Genomic DNA, 25,643 nt, shown 5'->3' with positions numbered 1-25,643 from the left:
TTCTTCATCACCTCCAAAGCACTGCCTTCGAGCTCTCCACGGCACAAACAAAAAGCCTGGCAACAATATCAATTATACATGCAGGAGGCAAACAAGGGGATTTATTTCACAACAAATAGCCTCATAGAGAGATACTGAATGGGGTAGATTAGCATTAGAAAAGAACAACAAAACTCCCCAGTTCAACAGATAAAGAGCAGTTTGATGGGACTGGAATTGGGGAAATTGGCTGATTAGGGTGTGCATTTGAAGGAGCAGTCAATTTCAGTATCCCAGCAAGGACATGTAGTGCTGTCGCTTTGAGAAAATGACTCAGTCAAAACATGACATTCTGAGAAATGTCAGCGATGAACCTTGATAATGCAAGACAACATCTGGGGATGATGCACAGCAACCATCAGAGAAAATCAGACATCAGTGTGTGTGTGACAGAGCAAGGGAAGCTTATCAAATAAAAGTCAGACGTTTGATGGCTGGTATCTAGCCCAGGCGGGTTAGAAACTCTGATAAATAAACAGAAATGACATTTAAACACCTTTACGAACATCTGTGCGTCTTTCTAAATAAAGGGGATTTACGTTCGGGCAAATACTCCAAATACGCTGAAAAACAAATTCTTACCCAACATTTAGTCGATTTTTTTTCTTTCATTATTACTCTCGGATTTAATTCGTGCACGTCTCCGTGCTCCAACCACGTGTTCTCTGTGTTTATCCGCAAGGCTTTCTGGGAAGCGGTGCGCATGGCAACCAACGTAAACACCAGTGGCCCCCCTCTCCCCCTCCTCCTCGTCTGCCTCTTCTTCCAATCGGCTTTGCAACGGCGCCAAAAGCGGGAGAAAATGGCAAGCTCGGCTCGCAGCGAGGACCACTACTACGAAAGGATAACGTCAGCTCAGCAGAGCATACACGAAAGGTGAGGACAGTTGGTGTTTTCGTATTATAAAGAGCACGGCCCCGTAGAACCGCGGACTCGAGTTGTCACCGTTGCCGTCTGATAGCCTCACCTTACCCGTTAGCTTCCTAGCGAAGTCCGCGTACACAGAGATGAGCAGAAGCTAGTTCTTTAGCCTGCTTACTTGGATTCGTGGATGTGTATAAAGCAGTAACTGATTAGCGTTTGCGTATTAATGAAAGTTAGTCAAGTTCCCATGAAAGTTGCTATCCTGCATTAGCATGTGTGTTATGGAAGCTCGCTGGGTTCATAAGTCTGACGGTTTGGCAATAATTAGCCCAGGAAACCACGGAGGTGCTGGAGCGGTGTGTGTGGGTAACACCTTCTCTGTGCGCTCTGTGTGCAGGGAGAAACGGAGGCTGGAGCTGGAGAGGGAGCTGTTTGCTTACTCCAGATCCGATAAAAGAGCGTAAGTCACTGGTTTGAGTTAAATATCCAATTATATGTGAGTGGACTTTCATCATTGTATATGAAATTGATTTGAAAAAATTCCCATGTATTCATAGATTGACAGCTGTTTTATTATTTTCATTTGGGAATAAACAATCCAGGCATTTATGTCAGTTTTTATTTAATACAATGTGTACAAGCATAACACTGCTTTAAAAAAAAAAAAAAAAAAAGATGTAAATCATGTCTCATAAACACCAACATGCCAGGTCCATCCAGCAGGGCTTAGGTTGATGGGCGACTTGAGAATGAGATTTAAATTTAAAACATATTGTGCTTAACCTTTTCTCCTGAGAAGTCGAGCTCTTATTTTCTGACAATGCTCTTAGATAATATTTCTTTTGAATAATAGTTCTCCACTGCCTTCAGCTTACAGATAAAGTGTTCCAAACTGCGCAGTTATCTCAAGGAAATCTGTGACAGGGAAGCACGAGCGAAAATGAGAAACCTTGAGCTTCTGAGAGATGTGGAGTGCATAGAAATTAGCATGAAGGAATATAGTCCTGACCATGCCCCCCTCCAACAACAAAAGGTAGAACACACACATGCTCTGTCTCTCTTTCTCTCTCTCACACACACACACACACATTTGCTCAAGTTCATTTGTTCAGTGGAGTAGCTTTTGTCATCATGGAGTCGTACTGAAAGCAGGCTTTTAGTATGAACAAACACTCCTTTCACTGCGGTGGAATCAGATTTGACAGTTGTACTTTTCTTCTGACATTTTTAGATTCACGTGTAATAACCAGTAATTACTGCTGTCCAAGCTGTACGTTTAAGAAAACCGTAGTTCTACGAGGTTAACTTTGGAATAATGGCCGCCCATGCATGTGCAGGTATATATAAAATATATATATTTATTAGGGATGCTGCGTTTTTATAAATGAGCGTGTTGTTGATGCTCATTTGCCTTAATGCCTTGCTGCAATTTTAACAGAGTAGACATTTGCTTGCAATGGCTTGATGTGACAATAGTAAACACTCAAACTGTGCAATTTATCATGACAAGCAAATGAACGGGGGAGAAAACAATGAGCCAGTCAGATTATCACTTAAAACTCAACGACAGTGCTTGACAGCTTAATATCAAATTAACAAAATTGGCTAATTATGACTCACCGAGTTAATTGCCCAATATAGAGACTCTGAAGTGCTCCAGAGATTTAGCCATTCTCTCCCCTCAAGCAGTTGGTTTATTTCCTCTTGATGCTTTATGAGTCCTGCATGTTTGCTGTTATTTTGGTCGTCCTGTTGCACTTTGTTTCCATTGTGTAAAATCAACCACGGTTTTTTTCTGGTTGAACCGTGATGCTTTTGGTACAAAGAAAAACACATTTCTCAAACAGACAGTGAGTATATATTCCCTCTCCGATTAGCATGTATATTTATCTAGATTTTATTGTATTTGTATTTTTGGTATTTGTGCTGTATGTTAAAAGACACATTTTTTAAAGGTCTGTTTTTGTAATTTAAAGGTGTGGCAAAGGTTCTGTTGGAGTTGGCAGTAAGGCAGTGAGTCCGCCCGGCCAAATGAAAATGCTAAGGGGTGTCAGCGTCTGCATAGAGGACACTCACTTAGGAAAACCCTCTGTTACTGATAGGGGCTGCTTTCAGCTACTTTCCTTATTTTTTTTCCCCCCACTTTTACACCACATCCAGCTAATATTCAGACAGGTTAGACGAGTTTGCATGACACATGCCAGTTGAATATTAAAGAAGTCATTTATCTTTTAATTATTAATTCAGTCTTATTTCATACAGGCTGAGTGTTTGAAAAAGATTTCCAAATTTATGGAAGCAAAGAAGAAAATGGAGCGGGAACCAGCAAAGGTATGCAATAGCATGTGATCACACACATCACATCCTTTATGTATCAGGTAACCTGCACTCTGTTTGTTTGTTTTATATTTTTTGGATGATAAATGGTACTTATTTCTTTTTTTCCAATGTTTAAAGGTTTATGCTAATTTCAGTTCTATCAAGTTACGTTTTTAGGTTTGGAATAACAAAGGAACGTAGACATTATGCCTGGTAAATCTGTAGAGTCTACATTTAAACTGTGTATCTGTAATAACACAGGTGTCTAATCCTAGCTGCTGAATCTGTACAAGCGATGTAGTTCAAGCCCATGGCTGCTTTCTCCCTTCACTTAAAGCAGTTAAAGCTCTTTTAGATGAAATGTCTAAGACATCTCATAATAACTTGGAGCATGCTGTCTAGAGCAGTCACTTGTAACTGTGTGCAAAACCCCCCTCAGTCTGTCGATATTGTAATGAGCAAAATGGTACCGTCACTCCATTATGCATACAAGCCATTGGCTGGCAGTGTGCATGTCCCTCAGGCTGCAGCATTCATTAAGGGAAGCTTACCGGGCTGAAAGCTGGAGACAGATGATAACGGGATATGATTTTCATATTTAATACATTCCTTGGAAGAGCACACGCGTGCCGCAGATTGATAGAAGAATCAATTGCTACTTTAGTGAAACACTTTCTACTTTGCCCTGCAGCTACCGATGGAATCACTCAGCCAAGAAATTAACTTTTCCTCTTTTTTTACCTACTTTGTGGATCTGCTGGGCAGGCTGCATGGTTTACAGTGAATGTTATTAAGCAGCTAACTGTTTGGTATTTAAGACGCTTATCAGAAAAGAAACAGAAGCCATGCTTTTTGTTATTATGTTTGGAGGGAGGCTTTTTTGCTTCTCTCTCTCCCCGCCCTTGGTGACATTGCAGACATGAATCAAAACTTGTCTAAAGGATTTCTAATAAGATTAAAAGTTAAAACATTGATCCTGAGACATTCTTTTGAAAAATGTTGTGAAAAGAATTCTGACCTTGGCCCAAATAAGCTACATTTATTCAAATTTCTAAAGTGGATAGCTGACATACTTGAGTTGAAATTCTTTCAAAATAGCACTTATTTAACTGAAACAAGAACTTTGACATTTTAAGCGATCCATATTCATGCCTGGAAAAAAATATTTTATGAGGTAATGAAAAGTTTAGCTGATAAAATGAATATATTGTGTGTGTGTGTGTTTGTTTTCTTCATGAGTGCAGGCTGAAGCTGTTCGTGCACAGCACCAGGACGGATACGTCTCTCACCCAGCTAAGGATTTTAAACAAGCACCAGTGGAAATTTTTATGGGCCACCAGACCTCCAGAGGGCCTGATGCAGAAGCTGGCAGCACAAGTGTACACTCACACCAAGCATTGCATCATTCACCCAATCGCAGCCTGCACTCCCGCGAGCGTCTACCAAGTGGCCTTTTGAAGGACTTCACAGTCGGCGGAGAGGATGCCGCCAGCAACCGAGCACATTTATCAGATGACATTTCAGGCTCAAACGATGCCCCTGACGACGGTAATTTGAGTGACAAACATGAAAGAACGATGGGGCCGCTCCCATCTGTTCGTGCCTTAACAGGCACAGCTGGCGGTGTGGCTTTTGGAAGTGATGATGAACGGGAACCTTCACCTTTGGCGACCTTGACAGGGCCTGAGAAGAATCCATCTCCTGGCAGCAGAAGCCCGACGAGGACTCAGAATTCCATCGCAGAACACACCGACTCCAAAGAGGTGGCTCACGAGGCACACACGATGGAAGATGAAGAGAGAGGTCACGGCCATTTGATGCTAAAAACCACTTTGGGAAAAGAAGCTGAAGAGAGAACAGGTTTGCAGTGATCTTTCTGTCTGTGCTAGAATCTTTTAAAGCACTTTTTTTCCTTTACACTACATTGTATATTTACATCCAGGTAAAAGTGAGAGTGTCAGCACACTGAGTTCAGATGTGGAGTTGTCAGAGAGCACTGCTAGTGACCTGTCTATTTCTCTGACACAATCTGAGCTGGAGGAGGATGCACCAGAGGGTGGGGCACATGAGGGTAATGATACTCACGGAAGGCGTGATCACAACCAGCACAGTCCTGAATCGTCTCTGCACTCTAATGGCTCCAAGAAAACACTCCACTTAAACAGCAAAGCTGCAGTGGGGGCCTTGAAAAGGTACAGTATATATGACTAATGTAGTTTGTTGTCTGACGTTTTCAAAGTGGGTCAGTGAAGAAAAACACTAACATTCTTCCTCAAACGGTGCTCAGTGCAGTCAGCAGCTTCCCTCCCCAAAATTTAAGGCTAAGCGGGCTAAGCAAGGAGAATGTTCTGCATGGCCATGCCGAACCACAGAGGGCTGTTGATGATAGCGAGTGAACACGCCGCAAACTCCTCCTTTCCACCTTCACATCTGAGGCTGACAGAGAGGATTGTGGGAGTCACGGTTCATGCCACCGTCCTCTCTGTAGTTCAGCAGCAGCTGCGGTGGCAGTGATGCATCTTATAGGGAGAGCTGGGGACCTGTCACCAACAATATTGCCATAATCCAAGATAATGCTGTAACAGAGCAATTTTCTGCTTGAGAGACCTCAGGAAGTCCCCAGTGGAGGAGGAAATTTGTGGCACCATAGAGTGCTGTGGAGGGGTGGGCATGTGGACAGCACTTACAGCCACAAATCCTTAGCGTGATGATGGCCTCTGAGTTGAAGGATCATTTTGGATGGGGTTAGAGCCACAGAAAATCCTATGTGAATGTTTGCACGGAGAGCCTTTGCATTTTCGCTACAGTATGAGGTCTTTTATGAACAGCACCTCTTATGCTCTTAAAAAAAACCCTTCATTTTGTGTGCACTTTTTTCTTCACTGTACTCTCAAGGAAAAAAAAAAACACTGTTTAATGTTTGCCTTCTCTCTGTTCTTGGGTCACATTATGGACTATATTCTTAAATATTATTTCTTTTTCTGTAATTACAAAAATAAATAGTAATTTCTGAGCATTATTGGTATGAAAGGCTTTATTTTTTAATTGGTCTGCTCTCTGTGAGCATCAAAAATATTGTGGAGGATTATGTTTTCTCTCTGAGAGTGCTGCATGTTTGTTTGTGCCCGACTGTGTTTATGTGTGGTCGACTATACTTTTTATAGCATGACCCCAAGAGGAGCCTCAGTTAGGCTGTGCTGGGTAGACAATGGCGTTGGCTGCAGCTTTCATTGTTAACACGGAGAGCTTCTTTGTATGAGGAGAAAACCAGAGGCTTTGATGTAAACCTCGCAGAGCATCCAGTCTCTATCCTGCGTGTATTTCTCTTAAGGTTAAAGCTTATATCGCCCCAACAGTCAGGGAAAAACAACCTATTTCTCCTACAGACTCAAATATTGTATAGTTTAATTTTTAATACCATCACAATGCCCTCAACGTGCTTTGCTCTCACATGTGTTGTCTGAAGTGCTGCATGGGTTTGATTGATTGGTGACAGCATGTGATACAGTTAACACTGGCTTCTTAAAAATCCCAGTTAATCCCACAGATGGAGCTTAAAGCGTATAGGATTTTGAAAAAATTGTAATTGCAGTGTCATTAGGGCATTGCTCAGGTATTTTTTTTCCTGTGGCTTAAATTCTAGTTTAGCAAAGGTCTCGCAAATTTTCACTCTGTATTTTCTTAGGTGAATTCTGACAGCGTGCTGGGCCTATCCCAGATTTAGGCAGGTGTAACTGCACTTAGTGTGTGCTGTTATTACTTGTGGTTATATTTTCCGTGTCCTTTTGTGTGTTACACTTGCTATTTGTGCCTGGATGGTGAGATTCGCCTGACACCAGTCACTCAATGGTGAGGCCATTCCATGTGATAAATAACCCCAGAGCCACAACTCGACGCTGTAGAGCAATACTGCTGCAGAGAGGCTGACCTCTTCTTCCTGGCTAACAATACACTCCTGATGATGTGGACACACGGACAATAGTAGCATCTAAAGTGAGGTTAGAGACCTTGACATGAAAGCTGGCAACAATACAGTAAAGAGAGAGGTTTGCAGGAAAACACAACTAATTCACTTTCTCACTCTCTAAAGGTCTCTTTTTGAAGAGCGTTGATAAATAAAGTGGAAAGAGAAAGATGACTATTTCAAGGCCCACGCTGGCAATAAGGGAAAGGGAAAAAAAAAGACAGAGCTTTTGCCTATTCTACTTCAGCCACACTGAAGAGGACTTGGCACAGATGTATTGCACACTACAGAATGTCATGGATATAATTCAAGCTGCCAGCTTAATCAGGATGTTACCAGGAAACAACCTGCAAAAAAGAGGGAGCAATTGTTTGCTGACCCCTAACCCAAGAGCCCATTACAGATTGTCATAAATTCTTTTTGGCCTCTTTTTATGTAAGGGGGCTCAGGATCTCTCGGCTTGGGGTTTCTGGGAGAATTCAATGAGGGCCACCCAGAGCTTAATGCTCAAGAAAGAGATGGATTCTCAATATCCACATGCATTAGGCATCCATTTCTCATTTTGTAGCCGCACACAGGACCAGATTAAAGTGTAAATCTCTCACCAAAGGAAATCATCCAGAGGCCCCTCTTTTTCCGTACACTTTTATGCACGAGCTACAACCGGTAATGGAGTTTAACTGTAACGTCATATTACTCGTTTCGAGCATTATTTCGCAATTTAACCAACTCTGCTCGATACCACATTAATTCAGCAGCAAACAAGCTCCGGATCTGAATGCTGGTTTTGTCGAGCTCTTCGCTTGCAACCTGTTATTACACGTGGCAAAATCAACGAACACGGTGAACTGTTGAAAAGCTGTATTGTGGAAGTTTAATGATCACATTCTCCAGCAAGCCTTGAGTACCTCAAGGAAATCGCCCGGAAAAAATGTTATCATAGTTTTATTTTCATTTAAAAAAATATCAGACCTATCGATCACGTGACCTCTTCCATTTTTTTGTTCATTCACCACACTAATAGGTAATTTATTTTAAGTCTCTCCCAGGAAGGACTCTTTAATCTGCTAGACAGCATTGAAGGACGACTTCGCAGCGAACAGGCCAGTGTGTACGGGGATTCTTCTGTCGATGGACTCGAGCTCAGTAGAATTATCAGGTACACCCTTAGTGTCTTTCTTCAAACTTTTTAAAACTTGTCTCCCCATGTCTGAATGAAATGCTACACATATTTATTTAAGGGGGCAGTTTGTGCAGATGAGGAAAACATATTATCCTTCTGCCGAGGGCTCTCACATTAGATGAAGTGCCATTACCGCCATGCGTGCATCTTTATTTCTGAGGGGTTTTCAGACACGTGGGATTGTTATAGTAACCGCTCTGCTGAATTGTTACTGGGCAGAGAGAGCATTGTGCACATGATTTATTAGATAAAGGTTGGTTTTTGTAGAAGATTTTTCTACGTCACGATTCATTTACAGCAGTAGTGAAATACTGATTAACAAAGGCGAAGCTCTCCATCTGTACAAACGTCACATTTGTGAACGATGTCAACAACATCTTGGGCCATTTTGTGTCACAACCCTTGGTAGAGCGTTTAGCCATGCTGTGATATTATGTGAGCTGGAGTGCATGCGCCTTGATGTGTGTGATTATACTCATATTGTGTGTGAAGTATTAGCAGTTGTTCGATGTATGCTGTGTACTCCTGACCTGCTGGCAGAGCCCAGAGCTCCATGGCAATAGCTGACTGCTCTCTATATATTGGGAAGCCTTTGTGACGATGGAGCGGGCTTGAATGACGAGGACCTTGGAGCGTGTGGAGCAGTCGTCCTTCATGAGCTTCAGAGGTTGTCATGGAGCACAGAAAAGGGCTGCCTGCTACCACAGGATCTGGTGTGTGCTCATCAGGCCAGCACTGAGCCTAATGAAATAAGGTAAGGCTCCTGGTTTGTCTGTGAATCCTGCGCCAGAAACTGACATCAGCCTGTGCATGTTTTTTATATTATGGATTCATATGTTGCAAAAACAAAACAAAACCACAGGCTGGCTTATTTGTGTGCAGTTGCAGTTTTTGTTTAGGGTTATATTTTCATTTACTTTTGAATTGTGATGATGTAAAAATTATGCTTATATACATGTTATGTAAGCGTATTCATTGTTGCTGTTTATATATAGATCTATGATAAAATGTTGGTGATATTTTGGGTGTTGCGTGATTATCTACTTGTACCACCTCACAATGGAGTCGTTCAGAGCACAAATATCAGTGCTGTAAAAGCTGCAGAGTTCAATAGATATTTGTCTTCTTTTCTTCAGGAAAGTAAACCACCTTACAGTACGCATGGATGGCTGTGTGTGCATTTGATTTTATGTTACTATTATTATTATTTTTTTCCTTCACTAGACTGTGGGGAGGGTCATGCACTTACAGCAGTCAGAGAGATTTCATGCTACTATTTGATACAGTCTCCCTTGTCCACAAATGTAAAAGGTCATCTTTGGTGTCACCTCACACAGTAACACTGCGTGGGTGAATGTCATGAGTAAATTAAAATGCCCTATCTGCGACTTCCAGTCCTTTGGATAATGAGTAGTTATACTCTGAGCTAAATCCATGCTCTGCTTCAATACTCTATTGATTTCACTGAGACCTTTCCTGCTATATAGTCAATTCAAAGGAGCACATCTAACAGTGTCCCCCCTCTTTCCTCTGGAGATCCCTCCTGGCTGACCTCGACCTTTTTATTCAGTTTTTCAACCTGAATCAATTTTGCTGTCTGTGTCTATTCAGTGTTAACTGGAATTCATTAATAATCCATCACCTCTGAGTTGTTTTAGGATAACCCTTTCTAAAAAGGCTGCTTAAAGGAAGAGCTCTGAGAAATGCTTTATACTGGAGGTGTTCCAAACTTTTCAGCTTCTTCACTTTTCTTGATTATCTAATTATCTTTTACTTTGTGCGGGTATAATTATGATTTATGTTCGTATTTCCTGCTGTGTGCTCAATAACAAAGCCGCTATTTCTCTCCGTCTAATCCCACCCCCATCCTCACCGCAGCACCAGCCTCCCTCCTAATGCTGCTCGGCTGTGGGATCGCTGGTTCAAGCACGCCCTTGTGCTCAAGGAGCGCCGCGTCCTCAGCACTGAGCGCTTGGTCCAACTGTTCACGCCGCTGCTGCTCAGCCGTCATGCCACCTACAGCCACCAGGTAGCGTCGAAGGCACATCCACTCCAGTGACATGCACACAAACAAACAGGAGGTCACACACTTGCATCCCGAAAGCACACTGATATCTGCACAGAAATATGGCCCCCTTTTTCCCCTCTTCTTTCCAAATGAGCGAGTGTTTTTGTTTCTCTGCTTGTTCCTTTGCGTGTTTTTTTTTTGAAGAGGAGTGCAGTTACTGCTAAATGCCCTCTTTGTGTCTCGTGCTGGAAACTAAGCCCTGGCCTCCTGCTCATCAGATTGCTCCACACATTGACCTAGACAGAAGGGAAACCCTGACCCATGTCGTAATCGCAAATTACAGCCTCAGCTTGGCTTCTTTCATCTCATGTGGTGTATTCATCTGAGAAACACTTGCTTTTAATTTAGTATTAGCCAAAAGTATAGCCGTCAGTTGGGTCTGATTGAACGAGGGAGCCATTTGGACCTTCTACTCAATGGGATTATTTTAAATTTCCCACTCATTGACCTTGTGGATCATGCTCAATTAAACAAAGAAAGAAATGACAAAGAATATTCCCACTCAGAGCTCAACGATGATGTCAAGAGACATGTCAGCAAACCCACTATCTGGCTGCCAGAGTGATTATCTACACATGCAGGTTTTTGTCTTATTAATTTTTGTGGATTCATGTTATGTGGGTTCTTGTGGCTGTAGTATTGCTGACGCAGTGAGAGAAGCAAAGAGGGAGACTGTGCAGCCTCTTAAAAGTATGCACTGACAAAAGGAAGAGGGGTGCTGCCATCGAAATCATTGTATCCAAGCACATGAGGAAAAGCCTGAGTGGAAATCTTTCTTTCTCTTCAGCGTCCTCACTCCATCTCCATCTATTTCTCCGTCTCGTCCTCCCATTTCTCCGTCTCTCTCCTCTCTGTCCTCTCACACAACAGCTTACTCTCCACACACACAAGAGAAAACAGAAATTTCCATTCACATCTTGCCACACAGCCTGGCTACTCTGACAAATGGGAGCATGCAGCTCGCATGCACACACTCAAAGAGGCCCTTTGAATATTCAAGTGCTAACAGTTGCATTCATTGATATTTAAAATGCAGTGGGTCTGCGAGAGCCCTCAACCCACGGTACATTTGACTAAATCTAAAAAAAGGAACAAAGAGGGATATCGGGGACAAGGATCAAGACAGTTTTTATTGTGCAGCAGCATCAAATACCAAGTGGCAAACTCAGATTGTCCTGTGTTTGCGTCTCTTCTGCTCTCTGCAAATGAAAGCGTGAACATTGTCAGTCATAACTGTGACCCACTGATAACAACTTACAATGCACTTAAAGTTTGTCACTGTCAAAATCCTCCTGATCATCTCCATATTAGCGCTCATTAAAAGTTGCAAATGGCCATCTGAGGCTGAGAGGCAGTCTTTGATCACAAAAGAGAAATGGTGATGGCAGGATTTGATACGGGGGAGGGAAGAAGGAGAGAAAGGAAATCGGCGTGTGGCATCTCGCTGCTCCCCATCTCCTGGAACAGCTCCTCTTAATTGTGTATCCTCATCTCCACAGAGATAAAAATGAGCAGAGTGGGAGGAAGAGAGTAGTTTGTCTCAATCCTCTCAGCCAAGAGGGAAGATATCTGGGACGTGTTGCACATTAACACCGGGGTGATTGCATTCTTTAGGCAGTTCTCTAATCTCATGGATGAAAAGTGAGAGGAAAAAAGTGTGATTGAGAGGGAGAGCGGGAGCGAAAGTGTGCGAAATCATCTTTTTTGAGTTAAACGAGTGAGACAATTTCAAGTTATTTTCTCTTGGCGTTTGAACACGCATTACAGCTGCACCTCTGTGCGAGCAGCCATGGCCAAAGTAAATGACTTGCCTAATCGGCGAGAGTTCAATTTGACACTTCCTTCACAAAATGAGAACAATTAAGAGTGTGGTTTTAATTTGTGCTGCTCGCAGGCCAAAGTGCTGCTGAGGACACTTCTGTCCCGGTCCAGTGAGGAGTGCCCCTCAGCAGAGGACAAGAGTGACTTATCTTCTTTATGTGGTCCTCCTTCTCTGCTGGCTGATGGGGATGCGAAGCCTGCCAGGCCCGTATGGAAGCAACGGATCCAAGGTCACTGAAGATGATTGGTATAATATCACATGATCAATTCTAATTATGAAAATGATGCTAATGAAACGTTAATATGGGTTTGGGTTTTAACAAAACATCCAGCATGGATCTTTGTGATTCCACGCTGTGATAAGTCATTGTGTCACATGTAACAAGACCATTAATTGGAAGAAATATGGACTTTTTTTTTCTGGAGACCAACTCTGCAGAGTACTAAAACTTCCCTTTCATGAAAGAAATCAATTTCACCATAGAGCTTCTTTTTTTTTTTTTTTTATATAAATCCCTCACAGCGCAGTTTTCATACAGCCATCCTTTCAGAGCTAAAGAAAGACCCCCCCATTCCCATTTCTATCCCTAGACTCCCTTCTTCCCTGCCATTGCTTCTCACTATGCGCTTCCCTTTCTTACAGAACTACAAAGTGCTGAAGAGGACAGCCAGGACGAAAGCCCTGTGGAAAGTGGTCCTATTAGAGGTAAAAAGGCATTGCCGGTGCCCCAGCATTCACACTGTCCTTATGTTGTGGTTTGTTTTCTTCCCACTGCAGTGAATAATGGGCTCTTTTACACAATGGCTGAGGCAGGATGATCAAGGTGAATCCAGGGTCAAAGTCCCACCTGAAGAGCTGTGCTAGTTCTCTCTAATTATCTCCGAGAAAACACTAGCTGTGTTTTCAGCTCGGTCTGAGGCATTCTAGCAAAATTGATAATTCACTGCCCCAGCATAATGCGGCCGCTTTAATTGTCAGGGCGCCAGGGTGGGAAGCGCAAAAGATCTGTCATCGGTTCTCATTATCTTCTAAACAATGCTCCGGCAAGGCTGGACTTAAAATACTAGATGTGACGGCATCCTGGAAGCAGTTGGTGTGCCCATCCCTCAGCTGCACCTCTGAAATGTAAAGCAATCCTATACTACCCTTGGCTATCAGATTTCCTACTGGGTTTTTCATGTGTCCGCATCCCTAAGGTGCACAGCCAGCAAAATGAGTCCAGTTTCCAATCGCTACACTTAATCAAAAGAGACATAACCAGCTAAAAAAAAAAAAAACAACTTGACTAAAGATTTTGCAAGGGAAGGATTTTGCTGTGCTGAGCGACATCAATGTCACAATCAAAAACGGTGACCTTGGAACTGATAGTAATTGCCAAAACATGCACGCCTGTAGACCTGCTGGGGTTTTTGAGACTACGTGTAAAAGCAGTGGCTGTATGAAGTGGAGATTGGAATGCACTGTAAACATGGTATGGCTTTCAACAATGATTAAAACCTATGTTTTTATTGTGAATCCTAGCTGAAACTGTTAGGACTTGGTCACAGAAGATCACAATTTTGCTTTGCCTTTCACATTCTTTCTTTGAATGTGTACTTTTTGTAACATCAGTGAGATAACAGCCCATTTATTATGTACTTCTGTTCTGTTGATTTTTGCCAGCTCAGTCTCTCTCCTCCACTCAAATATGATACCGTTTTTAGTGTCACGGAAAGTAATTACAAGTGTTTCTTTTATTTTTTTAAACACAAAATCAATCATTCCCTTCCTGGTAGGGGATGCTGAGATAATGTGAGATGCTGATTGCTGTCTCATGGAAACTGTTGCTGCATACTGTAGGCTTGAATCAACAGTTTAGCTGAATGAGCAGAGTGTTTCTCACCCACTCTGTTAAGTGATGAAACCAAAAACACAAAAAAAACGGAGCCACTGAAGCGTGTTGTCTCATCAAACACAGAAACCTGTGAAAGTTGGAAACCTGGGTTATAAGCAAATATTTGACCGTGACTTTGTGTGTGTGTGTTTGTGCCTGTGTGCGTCCACGTGTGTCCCTAAATAGAGACAAAAGCATATCAGTTACTTAAACAATCAGCCATGATGGAAAGGCGGCAGAGTTCTGAAGAGGAGGAGGAGGATAGCCTCTCAGGTAAGGGATGTGGTCCACTCTTCCAGTCAAGTAGGGAACAACTGGAGCCTAATCATTGGTTACCAAGGAAATACGTGGACATGAGAAGCAACAGTTCTCTTCTATGCTCACATTTCTGCTCAGTGAAGTTTCAACAAATCCCATTTTTATCCCATTTTAACTCCACAAAACATATCATAGATTTTAGTTATCACATGATTTGTGATATGCGCCATATTCAGGGTGGATGCAAGAACTTCCAAATGGATTGTTAAAAAACATACTTTGAATACGAATTCACTGTACTCATAGCATAGCACTGCTATTAGCCTTACATGTTTCTATATAAGTATACAAGGTAAATTAGCTTGTGATGAGATCAATCAAGAAATCAAATGGTTTCATCCAGCCCTGTTTGCTCTTTTAAGGAATAAATCATGGCCATGAAGAGGACCTGCGGAGGGCCAAAAGCTCCTCACATCAAGACCCTTACCCTCGGTAAGAACATTGTTATTATTCAACGGGCCACACGAAATGGGCCACCAGACACCAAAGTGGTTGATGTACATTTGCATGGCTGCTCTCATAATTCCCTGTTCATTTCCATAAGATCAAGGGGGTGCCACCCATTAACTCGCTTACAAAGACAAAAGGTCCCTAAAGCCCCCTCTTACTCACCGTTTGCTGGGTTCAACCAGGTTTTAGAATTCAAAAGCAGATCGGCTACCACAAAAATAAATTGGAGCCCTAAACTGTCTTCAGGCTTGTTGTCGAAATGCAAACATATCACGTCAAGAAGAGAATCGGGGACAACGCTTTTGGAAGAAGCCGGCTCGAGTGTTGACAAGGACAAATGTCCTTTCATTTTTCACCCTTGAAACATTTTTAGGCTGGTCAAATCAGAGCTCTAAGTGGTTAAGAAAAGAACATCTAATGATAAATAGCTCAGTGGAAACTAACCACGCCACGGTTACATTTGAATATCAACACGACTTCATCAAATCTGCAATTGCATGTCAGGTCCTCAGAGCACCTCTTCACTGCAAACCATTTGGGCTCTAGTAATGGCTGGGTAAACGTTATGAGGAATAATCTTCTCTGATTTCATGTGATTACTGGGCACCATGCTGACACAAGGGCTGAAGTCTGCATCTCCCTGGCCTGGCAAGCAGGCGCTCCCAGTCTGCCTATTAGCCCAGGGAAGGGTCTAATGGCCTGGCTCTATTGTGGTCCTCATAGCTGCTGATGTCTGCCACTACCAGCCCGGGTGACCAACCTCTTTAATAAACATGAGCCAATTTTGGGCCCAGACCCTCTCAGATGGTGCCCATCTCCCTGTCATTAATGTGCATGGGAAGTCCGCAATATCTGTGATTAAACAAAATTTGCAGAACAGAAATTAGACTGCAAAACAAAATGCCACGAGGAGTTATGAGACACAAGTTGTGTACACAAGAGAAATTGGAAAAACGGGTAGTTATGCATGGCCAACACTTTATTCCAACTGGAGTGTGGAAGGAAGCACCAAGCACGTCTTTGGTCATACTCGGAGTGGCTGTGCGCCCTGAATAGACATTTACTGATAAAAGAACTTTAATTGTAAAGCAGTGATATTGGACTCCTCTATGTAAGGATCCAGGTCAGAGATCAGAGTCTGAGTTAAAACAGCTCGTGCACAGATGATGCTGTAATTAGTCCATATTAAGTAATGTAAAGTAAAATGATATTACATCATAACATTTGCCCTGCTCAGTTCAGTTTTATTTATGTCCACTTACAACATATATTTTTAATAACCCTTTCAGGCAGTTTTGAACAATATTTCTCTTATTATTAGACTGATAAGTTTTATGTTGTCTTCTCTAGTTCTTAAAAATAGATAAATCCCTGATGCTTAAACACAGTGGGGGAGGGAGGCAATACAATGCAGAGGATGCTGGAGGAGATGGCTGGTTGGACATGGAGAGGGTTTAGTCACAAATAAACTTAGTGAAGTAAATGACAGCTGTTGGGACAGTTGGATTTCCTTTGGATCACAAATACAATTTTTGTTTCATTTTAATGTTCATCTTGACCCAACACCCATCTCTTTGTTTGGAAGGATTGTGTTTTTGCTTTTTGTTGTGCATTTCCAGAACAGGTTTCATCCTAAATGTAATTTAAAGCAGTATTTTGAAGGACTTTATTGTAACTTGTTTTTACCTGCTGCCGCTCTGATACAGCAATTGCGCCATTTCTCCCTCAACGCTTAGATGTAAGCATTCCACTTACAACAGTCACTTCTTGCTCTTTATTGCTTCCACAAGTGGTCTGGAAGCCCTGTGCTTAAGCAGAGGCGTAACATTGCCCCATTTTCCTCCTTCTTTCTCTTTGCGTCTCGCTCTCTCTCTTACCCTTTTTCAATCTGTTTGCCCCTCTTCCTCGCCGTCTTCCTGTGTTTTCCTCTCCCCTGTCTGTGTTAATTATTTGCTTTATTTTGTCAGCGAGCTGATGAGTGACTTCAAAAGGAGGATGGTGCTGGACTCGAAATAAAAAAATGGCTTCCTCTCTGTTGTCTTAGGCAATAATTATGATTTGCCAGTTAAGCCTAGACTACAGCAGAGGGATTGTAGTTTAAAGCAGAGGCTTTGGTGCAAAAAATGCATTTATAGCCTTTTGTGAGGCTTCTCATTATGTGTGGGCCTGATTCATTAAGTAATTGGTTTGCAGTTGTTTACATGAGTATTAAGGCCTTCTATTCAGGGCCTTTGAGAGATACATTGTGCAAATGTTGCATGTTATGAATGCAGAATGAGAGGCGGGGGGCCAGTGCTATTGGCCAAACACTGCACTCAGCTGAAAAGCGAGAGAAAAGCACTGGGTGCTGCTTTGCATAGCAATGACTGGGGTCTTAATAAGCTTTACAGATTAAATACATGCAGTCTATACAAGATGCAAAGAGATACTCTTAACACATTTATATGTGCTCATTTCACTATTATGAAGTTGGAGAGAATTGGGCTCTTTCATATTCTTTTGCTTTCCAGTGTCTCTCTTTTCCTCGCTCTCTCCCACACAGTGTTTTTCAGTTAGATACTTTTATGGAATGTTCTGTTTATTGTATTATAACTCGCGGGGAAGCGACTGATCTGCAACATTTATGAAGGATTTGTCCATTAGAAATCTTTTGCTGTCTTTGTGAGTAGCAAAGTAAAATCACTTTGTGGTTGAGTGGGCATGAAAGGAATAATGCACGAAGGAGTGAGTCTTAATAAGCAGCTGCACTCCATGTAAAGACCACTTGTTCCCCTTTGTATGCGAGTGCATGCCACTGCTTCCTCTCGTGCAAAGAAACATTGTGCTCCTTTCTACTGTAGGCATTTCAGATGGCACTCCTTTCTTGTTTTTATTTTGGGGTTTTTAATACCTTTTTTATGCCCCCTCCCCGCTCCATCGCGTATCCCCATTTTTGATCCAGAGACGGGGGGGGATGCTCAAGCACATGTGCACAGACACACAAAACAAAATCTGCAGCCATCAGACGGGGTGATGATTGTTGTGCCTAGTGCCTGCTTGACAAAAACCTTGACTCAACAATTAGTGGTTTACAGCTTTGCTTTGGACAACAGGATGTGCTCAAGCATTCGACCTCAGATCATTCAGTGTGTCAAAATCAGAAGCTGTGTGTGTGTCTTTCCTGCACACACACACACACACACACACACACACACACACACACACACACACACACACACACACACATGTGGAGACTATGTGAACATGTCACAATTCACTGGGAGGAGAGATGGAGGGGTGAGAGGGACCAGAGCTGAGAAGGGGGGAGGACACGTAAAAGAGAAAGCAGGACATAGAGGGGGAGAGAGAGACGGTAACGGACAAAGAAGTATTAATAGGTGGAAAATCGCAAATCCAGAATCCAAAAACGACATAAGGAGCACAAAGACAGCAGAATAGTTGGCCGTGTGAGACCGAGCTGCCTTTTACCCATACTGCATCTGTTCTTCTAAATGTTTTTATGGTTATAACATCAGGCAACAAAGTTGTTTTTCTGTGCGTAAACATTTGACAGTATGTTAGCTGCACCCAGCCCACCCCACCCCCACCACTCCACTACCACAAACAACCATGAATAGATAAAGGCAGCATTTAGAGACTCCAGCCAGAGGAGGTCACTGTGCTGCACTGGCTCTCTGAAACGGATGAATGCCTGATTGCTCTTTTATAAAAGAAGCCGTCTTTCAGGCATTTTCTGTTTCTGTGTTTTCACATTTTATTTGTGATCACTTTATTTAACTTTGGGATTCGTTTAGGTTGACGCAAAACTTTAAAGCCAAAGACGGCACATGTGACCCGTGTTGTTATTGTTCAAAGCAGCTTGGATTCATTTACTCAGATGTTTCTGGTGCTTTATTTTCCTGTTTTCTCTACATTATTGCAATTTTTGTGTCGGACAGCCTGCAAATTTCAGTCCACCCTCGATTAGATGAGGCGTTTAAAAAAGTGTAACCTGATCTGTCCTTCATCCATCCCTCACACTGGCTGTCTCCACTAGACTGCCACCAGTCAGGACGAGAGCCCGCTGTGTTGAAATCATTGGCCCAGTGCCTCTTTCTCTGAGTTGCAGTACTTACTCATTGCCAGCAGAGAGCACTCACATGTTAGAGAGCGCCCACTCACAGTGCACCCATAGTTGCCTCTCACTGTTTGCCCCCACTGAGGGCTATATCCTGCTACCATTCAGGCCTGTTAGAGTACATCTAAACGGAGCCTAAACAATGTTTCTGCAGGGTCATAGCTGGGATGGGAGTAGGAGTTGATGGGAATGATGAGGTGATGGGTCTCCCTTTACCTTTAGACGAGCACAGCCGCGCAAAAGTGCTATTGTGCTATTAGCATTTGTGTGTGGGTGGCAGAAGCTTATAAAAAAAAAAAAGCCAGGGTAAATAAAAGCAGTTTTCTAGCTGCTGGCAAGGCTGTGCTAAATGCTTGGTAAGCATTATTTCCTCTTACAGTATTCATTTTCCCTAATGTAACTGGAGGACAATGCATGAAAAAAATCTTAAATATGTCCAAGGACATGGATTTAGTCTCATGACTCTAGCATGAACGTGACCTTAAATTGTAAATTTGACACACTGTCAAGTTAAAATGTGAGATTTTGCTTTTTTTTCCCTGTTCGGTCCAGATTTAACTGTTGCACATGAACACGTTTTAGTATAATAGGTCATATTTACCTTGCAACTTAACTGTGTTAAAAAAAACTGTATTAGTAGTTTTTATTTGTTTCTCAAGAAAATGAGAAATATTCCATAAAACTGGATCGAGATGGTGCTCACAGAGTCAAACGTAGGATTTTTACAAAAAACAGCAGAGAATTATTTAAAACACAGTTGCAGAAATCCCAGGTACTCTCACATAAGTGAATCACTGTGTTAATCCACAAGAAGTGTGCCAATTTTTTTTCATTATTCAATTTCACTAATCCAGTTTCTGCATGTAAAATATGTGGTAACATGATTGTCCTTGCACAAAAGCGCTATTGTGTTATTACGATGTGTGTGTGTGTGTGTGTGGGTGGCGAGCTTAAAAAAGATGGGGTAAATAAAAGCAATTTTCTAGCCATCAGCAGCAGTATTAAATCCTTGCTAAGCATAATTTCTTCCAATAGTCCTCACATTCCCTAATGTGACTGTTGGTCATAAGTGAAATACAGCTTCAATGGTTTCAAAAAGACTATTCTTTTTAGCTGCAGCTCACAAAACTACTACAGTCTATGTGAAGATGGTTTGTATCCTTATACTTGAGGAACTGATGTATTGCCATCTAACTATAATAAAGGTTTTGTTATTATAAAGTGCATACTATAGTCAACCTACTTGAGTTATTGTGCGACTGTAGCTTTTGTTCATTTCTGCGCTCCTTTAGCTCTACAGCATGAACATGGTTTTTATGCCAAGAGCTAAAGCAGTAGCTTTTTTGTATGTGTGTGGTAGAAGACTAGATACTTACTTGCTGAACTACTACCACAGGCTAATACAGCACACAACAGTAAAGCAGTAAAATGGCACGAAGAGCAAAATGTAAAGAATAGTCTTTGAAGCCTCTGCCATGGACAGATTGTGTTAATCTTAAAGAAGTGTGTCATTTCTAGCTGATGATACCAACTTCTGTTCTTACAATGTGTCATAACATGATATTAAATTTTATATTTATCAGATTTTATATTTCACACACTGTCATTACCTTTGTATTGTAATGACAGACAATGTGTTGTCATAACGCAAAATATAAAAATGTAAAAATACACACACACGCGTGTAAATTTATCATACGTTGAAAAACAAGAGTGTTTTACTTGACAAAAAAACAAAATAAACAAGAAGAGAAATTGAGAGAAATACTTATGTGTGTCAAATTTATATAAAGCTCATACATTTTAAAGGTTATGTTGAACTCTAATGCAGAGTAGACAAAAAAACTGTTAAAACACGAGATAAACAACAATATGAAACCACTGCAAAGGCCATGAAAAGCGAATGAGTGCAGGGTTGAAAAAGAACATTACAATAGCTGTAATTTGCATCATTTTACACATTACATTCACCTCTGTGTGGCAGAGCTTGTAAAACACTGGCCAGCTCAGTCTTACATATTCAGATCATTGCCTCAATTAAGGGAAACTCAGCAGAAGATGAACTGGCATAAATGTTTATGGAAACTGAATATTAGATTGGTGAGGTCAGATCCAGGCTGGGCTCTCTATGGTAATAGACCCGTCTTGAAATCAGTCCTGTCCCTCACTGAAGTGGAACAGCTGATAGGCCATTCCCATCCCGAGGGGAAGTTCGAGAAAAGAAAAGCCCAATTTACTCGCTGTAACAGCTATTATTGTGGCAAAGGAGAGGAAGTAATGGTATAGATTATTGCTGTATTTTTGCTGCTGCAGGGTCTGGCTGGGATCTGTTGCCTAACCGTTGTAAATGGATACACTATTTGCCGTAGTTTAATGTTTTTACTTTATTCAGTTTAGAAAGCTGAATCGTGATAACACTTGGATTTCCTCATTGTGTCCGTCATGATTTTTGTGCTGTAGTGCAAACAAAGGAAAATAAATCCTGTTCTCTCCAAATAACGCAGGTAATTCATTTTATGCACCGTACAGACAGAAGGTGTTAATGTGTTAAACACACATTAACACAAATTAATTTATCGATGCAGTTCCTCTATTAGCTTGGTCAGACAAACCAGTATATAACACAGTATCATCATTGGTTAAATACTGTTTGAGGATATATTAAAAATCAATAATAGCACTTTAGATCTAAGCCACAATAAAAAAAAAAAAAAAGATGAATGATCTTTATTTACATAAATGTGTGTATTTAGCGAGATATTTCTACACGAATAAGCACATTTTGGAAATCCACAGCTCTTACATTCAGTTCACCATCAGCTTGCAGGCAGGCTGATTATCTGCTCTCAGGCCATAGCTTTTGTTTTCTCCCCCCACTGCTTTCCTTACTGCTTCCCTGCTTTGATTTTATTGCGTTTTAAGTGCCAGAGGTTCAGTATTCTCTCTGAACAGATGCACGAGTCGTCCAAACGTCCTGTAGGAAGTCCTATCAGCATATGAATGTAAAGGTTATATGCTAGTAATTAGACTGGCTCTGCGGTATATAGCTTGTAGCACAGAGCAATCTGCTCACAGTTAGGAATGGGAGGTGCATCTTTGTTCTCTCATTCGGTCTTAAGTTTAGAAAATAGCAACTGGAACGCAGCCAGAGCAATTTGGTCCTTATACTCAATGTACAGTCACATGTGCCAAGAGGGAGTGATGAGGAGATGAGGGTGATTGAGAGGGTGACAATCAAAGAGGTCACGGGTTTGAATTGATGCAGATGGAAAAGCGGACCAGATTTTTCATCTGTTTGAAACTCTGCATCATTTTTTTTTTTTTTATAAGAAAGAATCAAATATAGGAGACCCAACAAATAAGCAGTATGGATGTGTATGCTAACCTGGGCGATGAGGAGGATACATTGTGGGCTTTTGAATAGGCTCTGTGATGATGTAAATTAAAGAGGAGGCCTTTAAAAGTGGAACAGGGGGCCTTATTGCATATGCATCGAGGCAGATCAAAGCCTTTTCGGAGGTCACACATTTACATAGCGATATCACCAGAGCTATGGGAACCTGGCAACCCTGTCTTTGGACTATTTTTGAATAAAGAGGGCCTTGTGGAAGTCCTTTGGCACAATTACACAGGAGTCAAGGAAGTTCCCTTTGCCACGATGGTTCTAGCCATTAAATATCATCTTTTGGAATTAATTAGGCGTCTTCACGCAAGTCTGTTTTGGTTGTTGTACGTATGCCAGTTGGACTGATTTATTTGTCTGTGTGTTTTATTATACTCAGACAAGATTTCTTTTACCTTTGTGAGTTTACACACAAAATGCCAAACATGTGAATGAACAACCACATAGCAAAATCACAAGCGCCTACAATAGGAGTCAAGGGAGTTCTCACGAGTGCACTGTCTGAGTCGAGCCACTAAATATCACCAAAGTTAAATGGATGCTCTTTTACAAAGATTTTATTTTATTCTATTGTACTGCTTTGGTTAGTTTGTGTGTAGTCCGTAACCTGATTACAAAGACTGATATCTGAATTGACGTATTTCACTTGCAGTATTTGGTCATGTTAAAGTTTTCTCTTCATTCTTTTCAGCAGTGAAAAAGTAAATCTCTCTCAAAGAGAGCCTGGGGTCACAACTTCACAAGGCTATTAACTATCTTTGTGTTTCCAGGAGAGAGAAGGCAAGCTCAAAGGCTCATTCTACGCTACAGTCAAAAGGTGAGTGTACACTAAATTATTTCATTTAAGTGAAAACACACAGTGTCAAAAAGAGGTTAATGACACCAAACGGATCACCATAGAGAATCCATGTGTTTACATCTGTGAAATTATTCAAAAATTTAAGCTTCATAAAAATACCATCTATTTGATTAAATTTCTCTCTAAATGCAGCTGGACCTTTTTGAGGATGTCTGTATAAAATGTGACCATGAAGCCAAGTCAGGTTCCTAAAAGATTAATTTGAAGCAAGCGCTACCAACTCAATTAATAAAAAAGCTAAAATGCTTTTATTTTAGGGGACATGCTGTGTCTTTGTCAACTTAAACAACAGCCCTGAACTTTGAGGCATTTAAGGTACTGCTCTAAATAATAAGCAGAGAGAACATTGCTGACTCTACAGTGGCAAAACGATGTTTAATGTTATGAGCTGCAATCAGAGAGTTCCCATGGACCACCAGGCCACCTTAATCAGTGCTGCTACATTTGATTTCATTGAATCGACTGCCTCCATTTGCAGCGCGAGCTGGATCTTCTCCACTGTGTTAAATCGGCAGTGCTTAACTTGATTTTCAAATTTGGGGAATTAAACAAATTGCAGGGAGGCAAATCTGGGGAGAAGAGCTGATGACTTGAGAGAATTGTGTCAGTGGAGCAAAGGAGACCTCCCTATTTTCAGTGCATTAGATGCTTGGAAACAAAGGTATCACAGTGCAGGTTTCGGTTAAATGTTCCTGAGTTGTCTCAGCGTGGGACTCTACACTGACAAACTGATCCTAGGGAATTCACAGTGCACAGCTCTAGGTCCAAAGATGCATAAGAAGATGATCATGAAGGGGAAATTGTCCCAATTTGAAATGAACTACAGTTTGGATTCTTATTGGCCAAGCTCAGAATTTTTTTTATTAATTAGTTATTGGTTGATTTTTTTTGTACATGTACAGCTGTGATCAGACCCAAAATTCTCCAAGCACAAAAGACCTACATTGAACACATACACTGATGAGCTGCAGCATTAAAACCACCTGACTATAATTACGTTCAGACCCCCTTCTGTCACCATAACACCTTTGTCCCATCGGTGCTCGGCGCGGTTTCCTCAACGCAGTTTTGGCGGAGCGCATTATTGCATTGGGAGAGGCTGCTGCTGTCGGGGAGCGCTTTGCCGCGGAGCCATGTTCAGTCTGTAAAGTTTTAAGTATAAAAACATCGACGTGAATGTCAGCAATGAAGCTTTCCCAGAAGACCAATGGGTTGTAAAGACACGCTCACCTGGCAGCGGTTTTAACGTTATGGCTAATTGGTATATAAACTGTGTAAAAGGAAGAATGTTAAGATTCTAAGTATTCCAGTAAGCTCACCTTGACAAAGTGAGTATAGAAATAAAATACTTATTCTCAAGATGTCGACAGTAACGGTCCATTTGAAGCTTGGAGTGAGCATTCTGCCACAATAATGTAATCCTGTGTTTTGTTCTTTGTACCTCTCTGTATAGATTTCTGGGGTCAATCGGATGACAGCAACTCTGAGATTGAAGCAGCCTTGCGTCCTCAACCTTTCAACAGCGATGGCATTTATGACTTCTATGAGTGATATTTCCACTGAGATATTTTTTTAATGTACTATATTATATCACTGCAAAATCTGCGGCAGATTGACTCGTGGTAGTTCACCCGCTGACCATTATTTTAGTGGTCTGCATTGTAAATCGTATGCACACTGTATCATAAAAACAAATAATAAAGTTGACAGCTCTCACGCTAGGTAAAGTATGTGAAGAGTTGTCCAACACACTGATGTTAACCCTGCTTCAGTCTCTTTATCTGAACAACTCTCCCAGCTCATAATAACAGCTCGAAATAGATTAAACTGATCTTTTAAAGCGATTTGTTTGCACTAGGCTGAAAATCATGCATTTTGAATGCCGCAAGCATCTCCGAGTGCTCTACCTCCAGCATGCTCGAGTGTAGTGATGTGAGTCACCTGTGAAATGACAAAGCACAATGGCCACTCTGCACGCTTCTGCGCGACCTGTGAACCCGCTGAAGAGGCCCATCTCCCAGGGCACAAAGTGTTGCAGCACTAACAAACTCTGAATATTTTCAGGCTCTAATAAACGCTCTGCACATATTTTCACAGGCGCTTCTTTAATAATTCTCCTTAAGCCTCAGAAGTGCAAAGACGTGTTTACATTTCGCTGTAAATAAGCCACAAGTAGCAGAATTTATGCCGAAAGCACACAATGGAGCTACAATTTATGATTTTCCAGCATATTGCATGTCTGTATCTATTAATATCTCAAAGCTACTGCGTGGGAGGCTACATTCCAAGGTTTACATTTATAGTTCATTATGTCTGTGGTGTAAATTTCCAAAACCACCATTCTGGGTTGGTGGTAAAAGCCCC

General features: G+C 41.6%; 1 protein-coding gene across 1 annotated transcript; it reads left to right on the top strand.

Moving 5' to 3' along the window:
* The first annotated feature begins 742 nt into the window (after positions 1-742).
* Positions 743-24,830, top strand: kiz (kizuna centrosomal protein). Its single transcript, XM_085343095.1, has 15 exons — positions 743-915; positions 1,301-1,363; positions 1,774-1,936; positions 3,166-3,234; positions 4,467-5,082; positions 5,165-5,414; positions 8,226-8,345; positions 8,959-9,123; positions 10,248-10,398; positions 12,332-12,488; positions 12,902-12,964; positions 14,319-14,405; positions 14,813-14,882; positions 23,191-23,237; positions 24,733-24,830. Exons 1-15 carry the CDS (start codon positions 743-745, stop codon positions 24,828-24,830), a joined length of 2,292 nt encoding a protein of 763 aa, XP_085199221.1.
* The last annotated feature ends 813 nt before the right edge of the window (positions 24,831-25,643 follow it).

This window comes from Diplotaxodon limnothrissa, linkage group LG19, assembly GCF_057381915.1.
Source record: "Diplotaxodon limnothrissa isolate DT_005_m linkage group LG19, D_limnothrissa_male_GT1.1, whole genome shotgun sequence".
NCBI lineage: Eukaryota > Metazoa > Chordata > Actinopteri > Cichliformes > Cichlidae > Diplotaxodon > Diplotaxodon limnothrissa.
This window is presented reverse-complemented; position numbering and strand designations above follow the sequence as displayed.

Bases quoted from the DNA above. Each gene is read 5' to 3' on its own strand.
- kiz (XM_085343095.1), top strand. From the start codon at position 743: ATGGCAACCAACGTAAACACCAGTGGCCCCCCTCTCCCCCTCCTCCTC. The intron at 3,235-4,466 runs GTATGCAATAGC...TCATGAGTGCAG, and splicing joins TGGAGCGGGAACCAGCAAAG to GCTGAAGCTGTTCGTGCACA. The intron at 5,083-5,164 runs GTTTGCAGTGAT...ATTTACATCCAG, and splicing joins AGAAGCTGAAGAGAGAACAG to GTAAAAGTGAGAGTGTCAGC.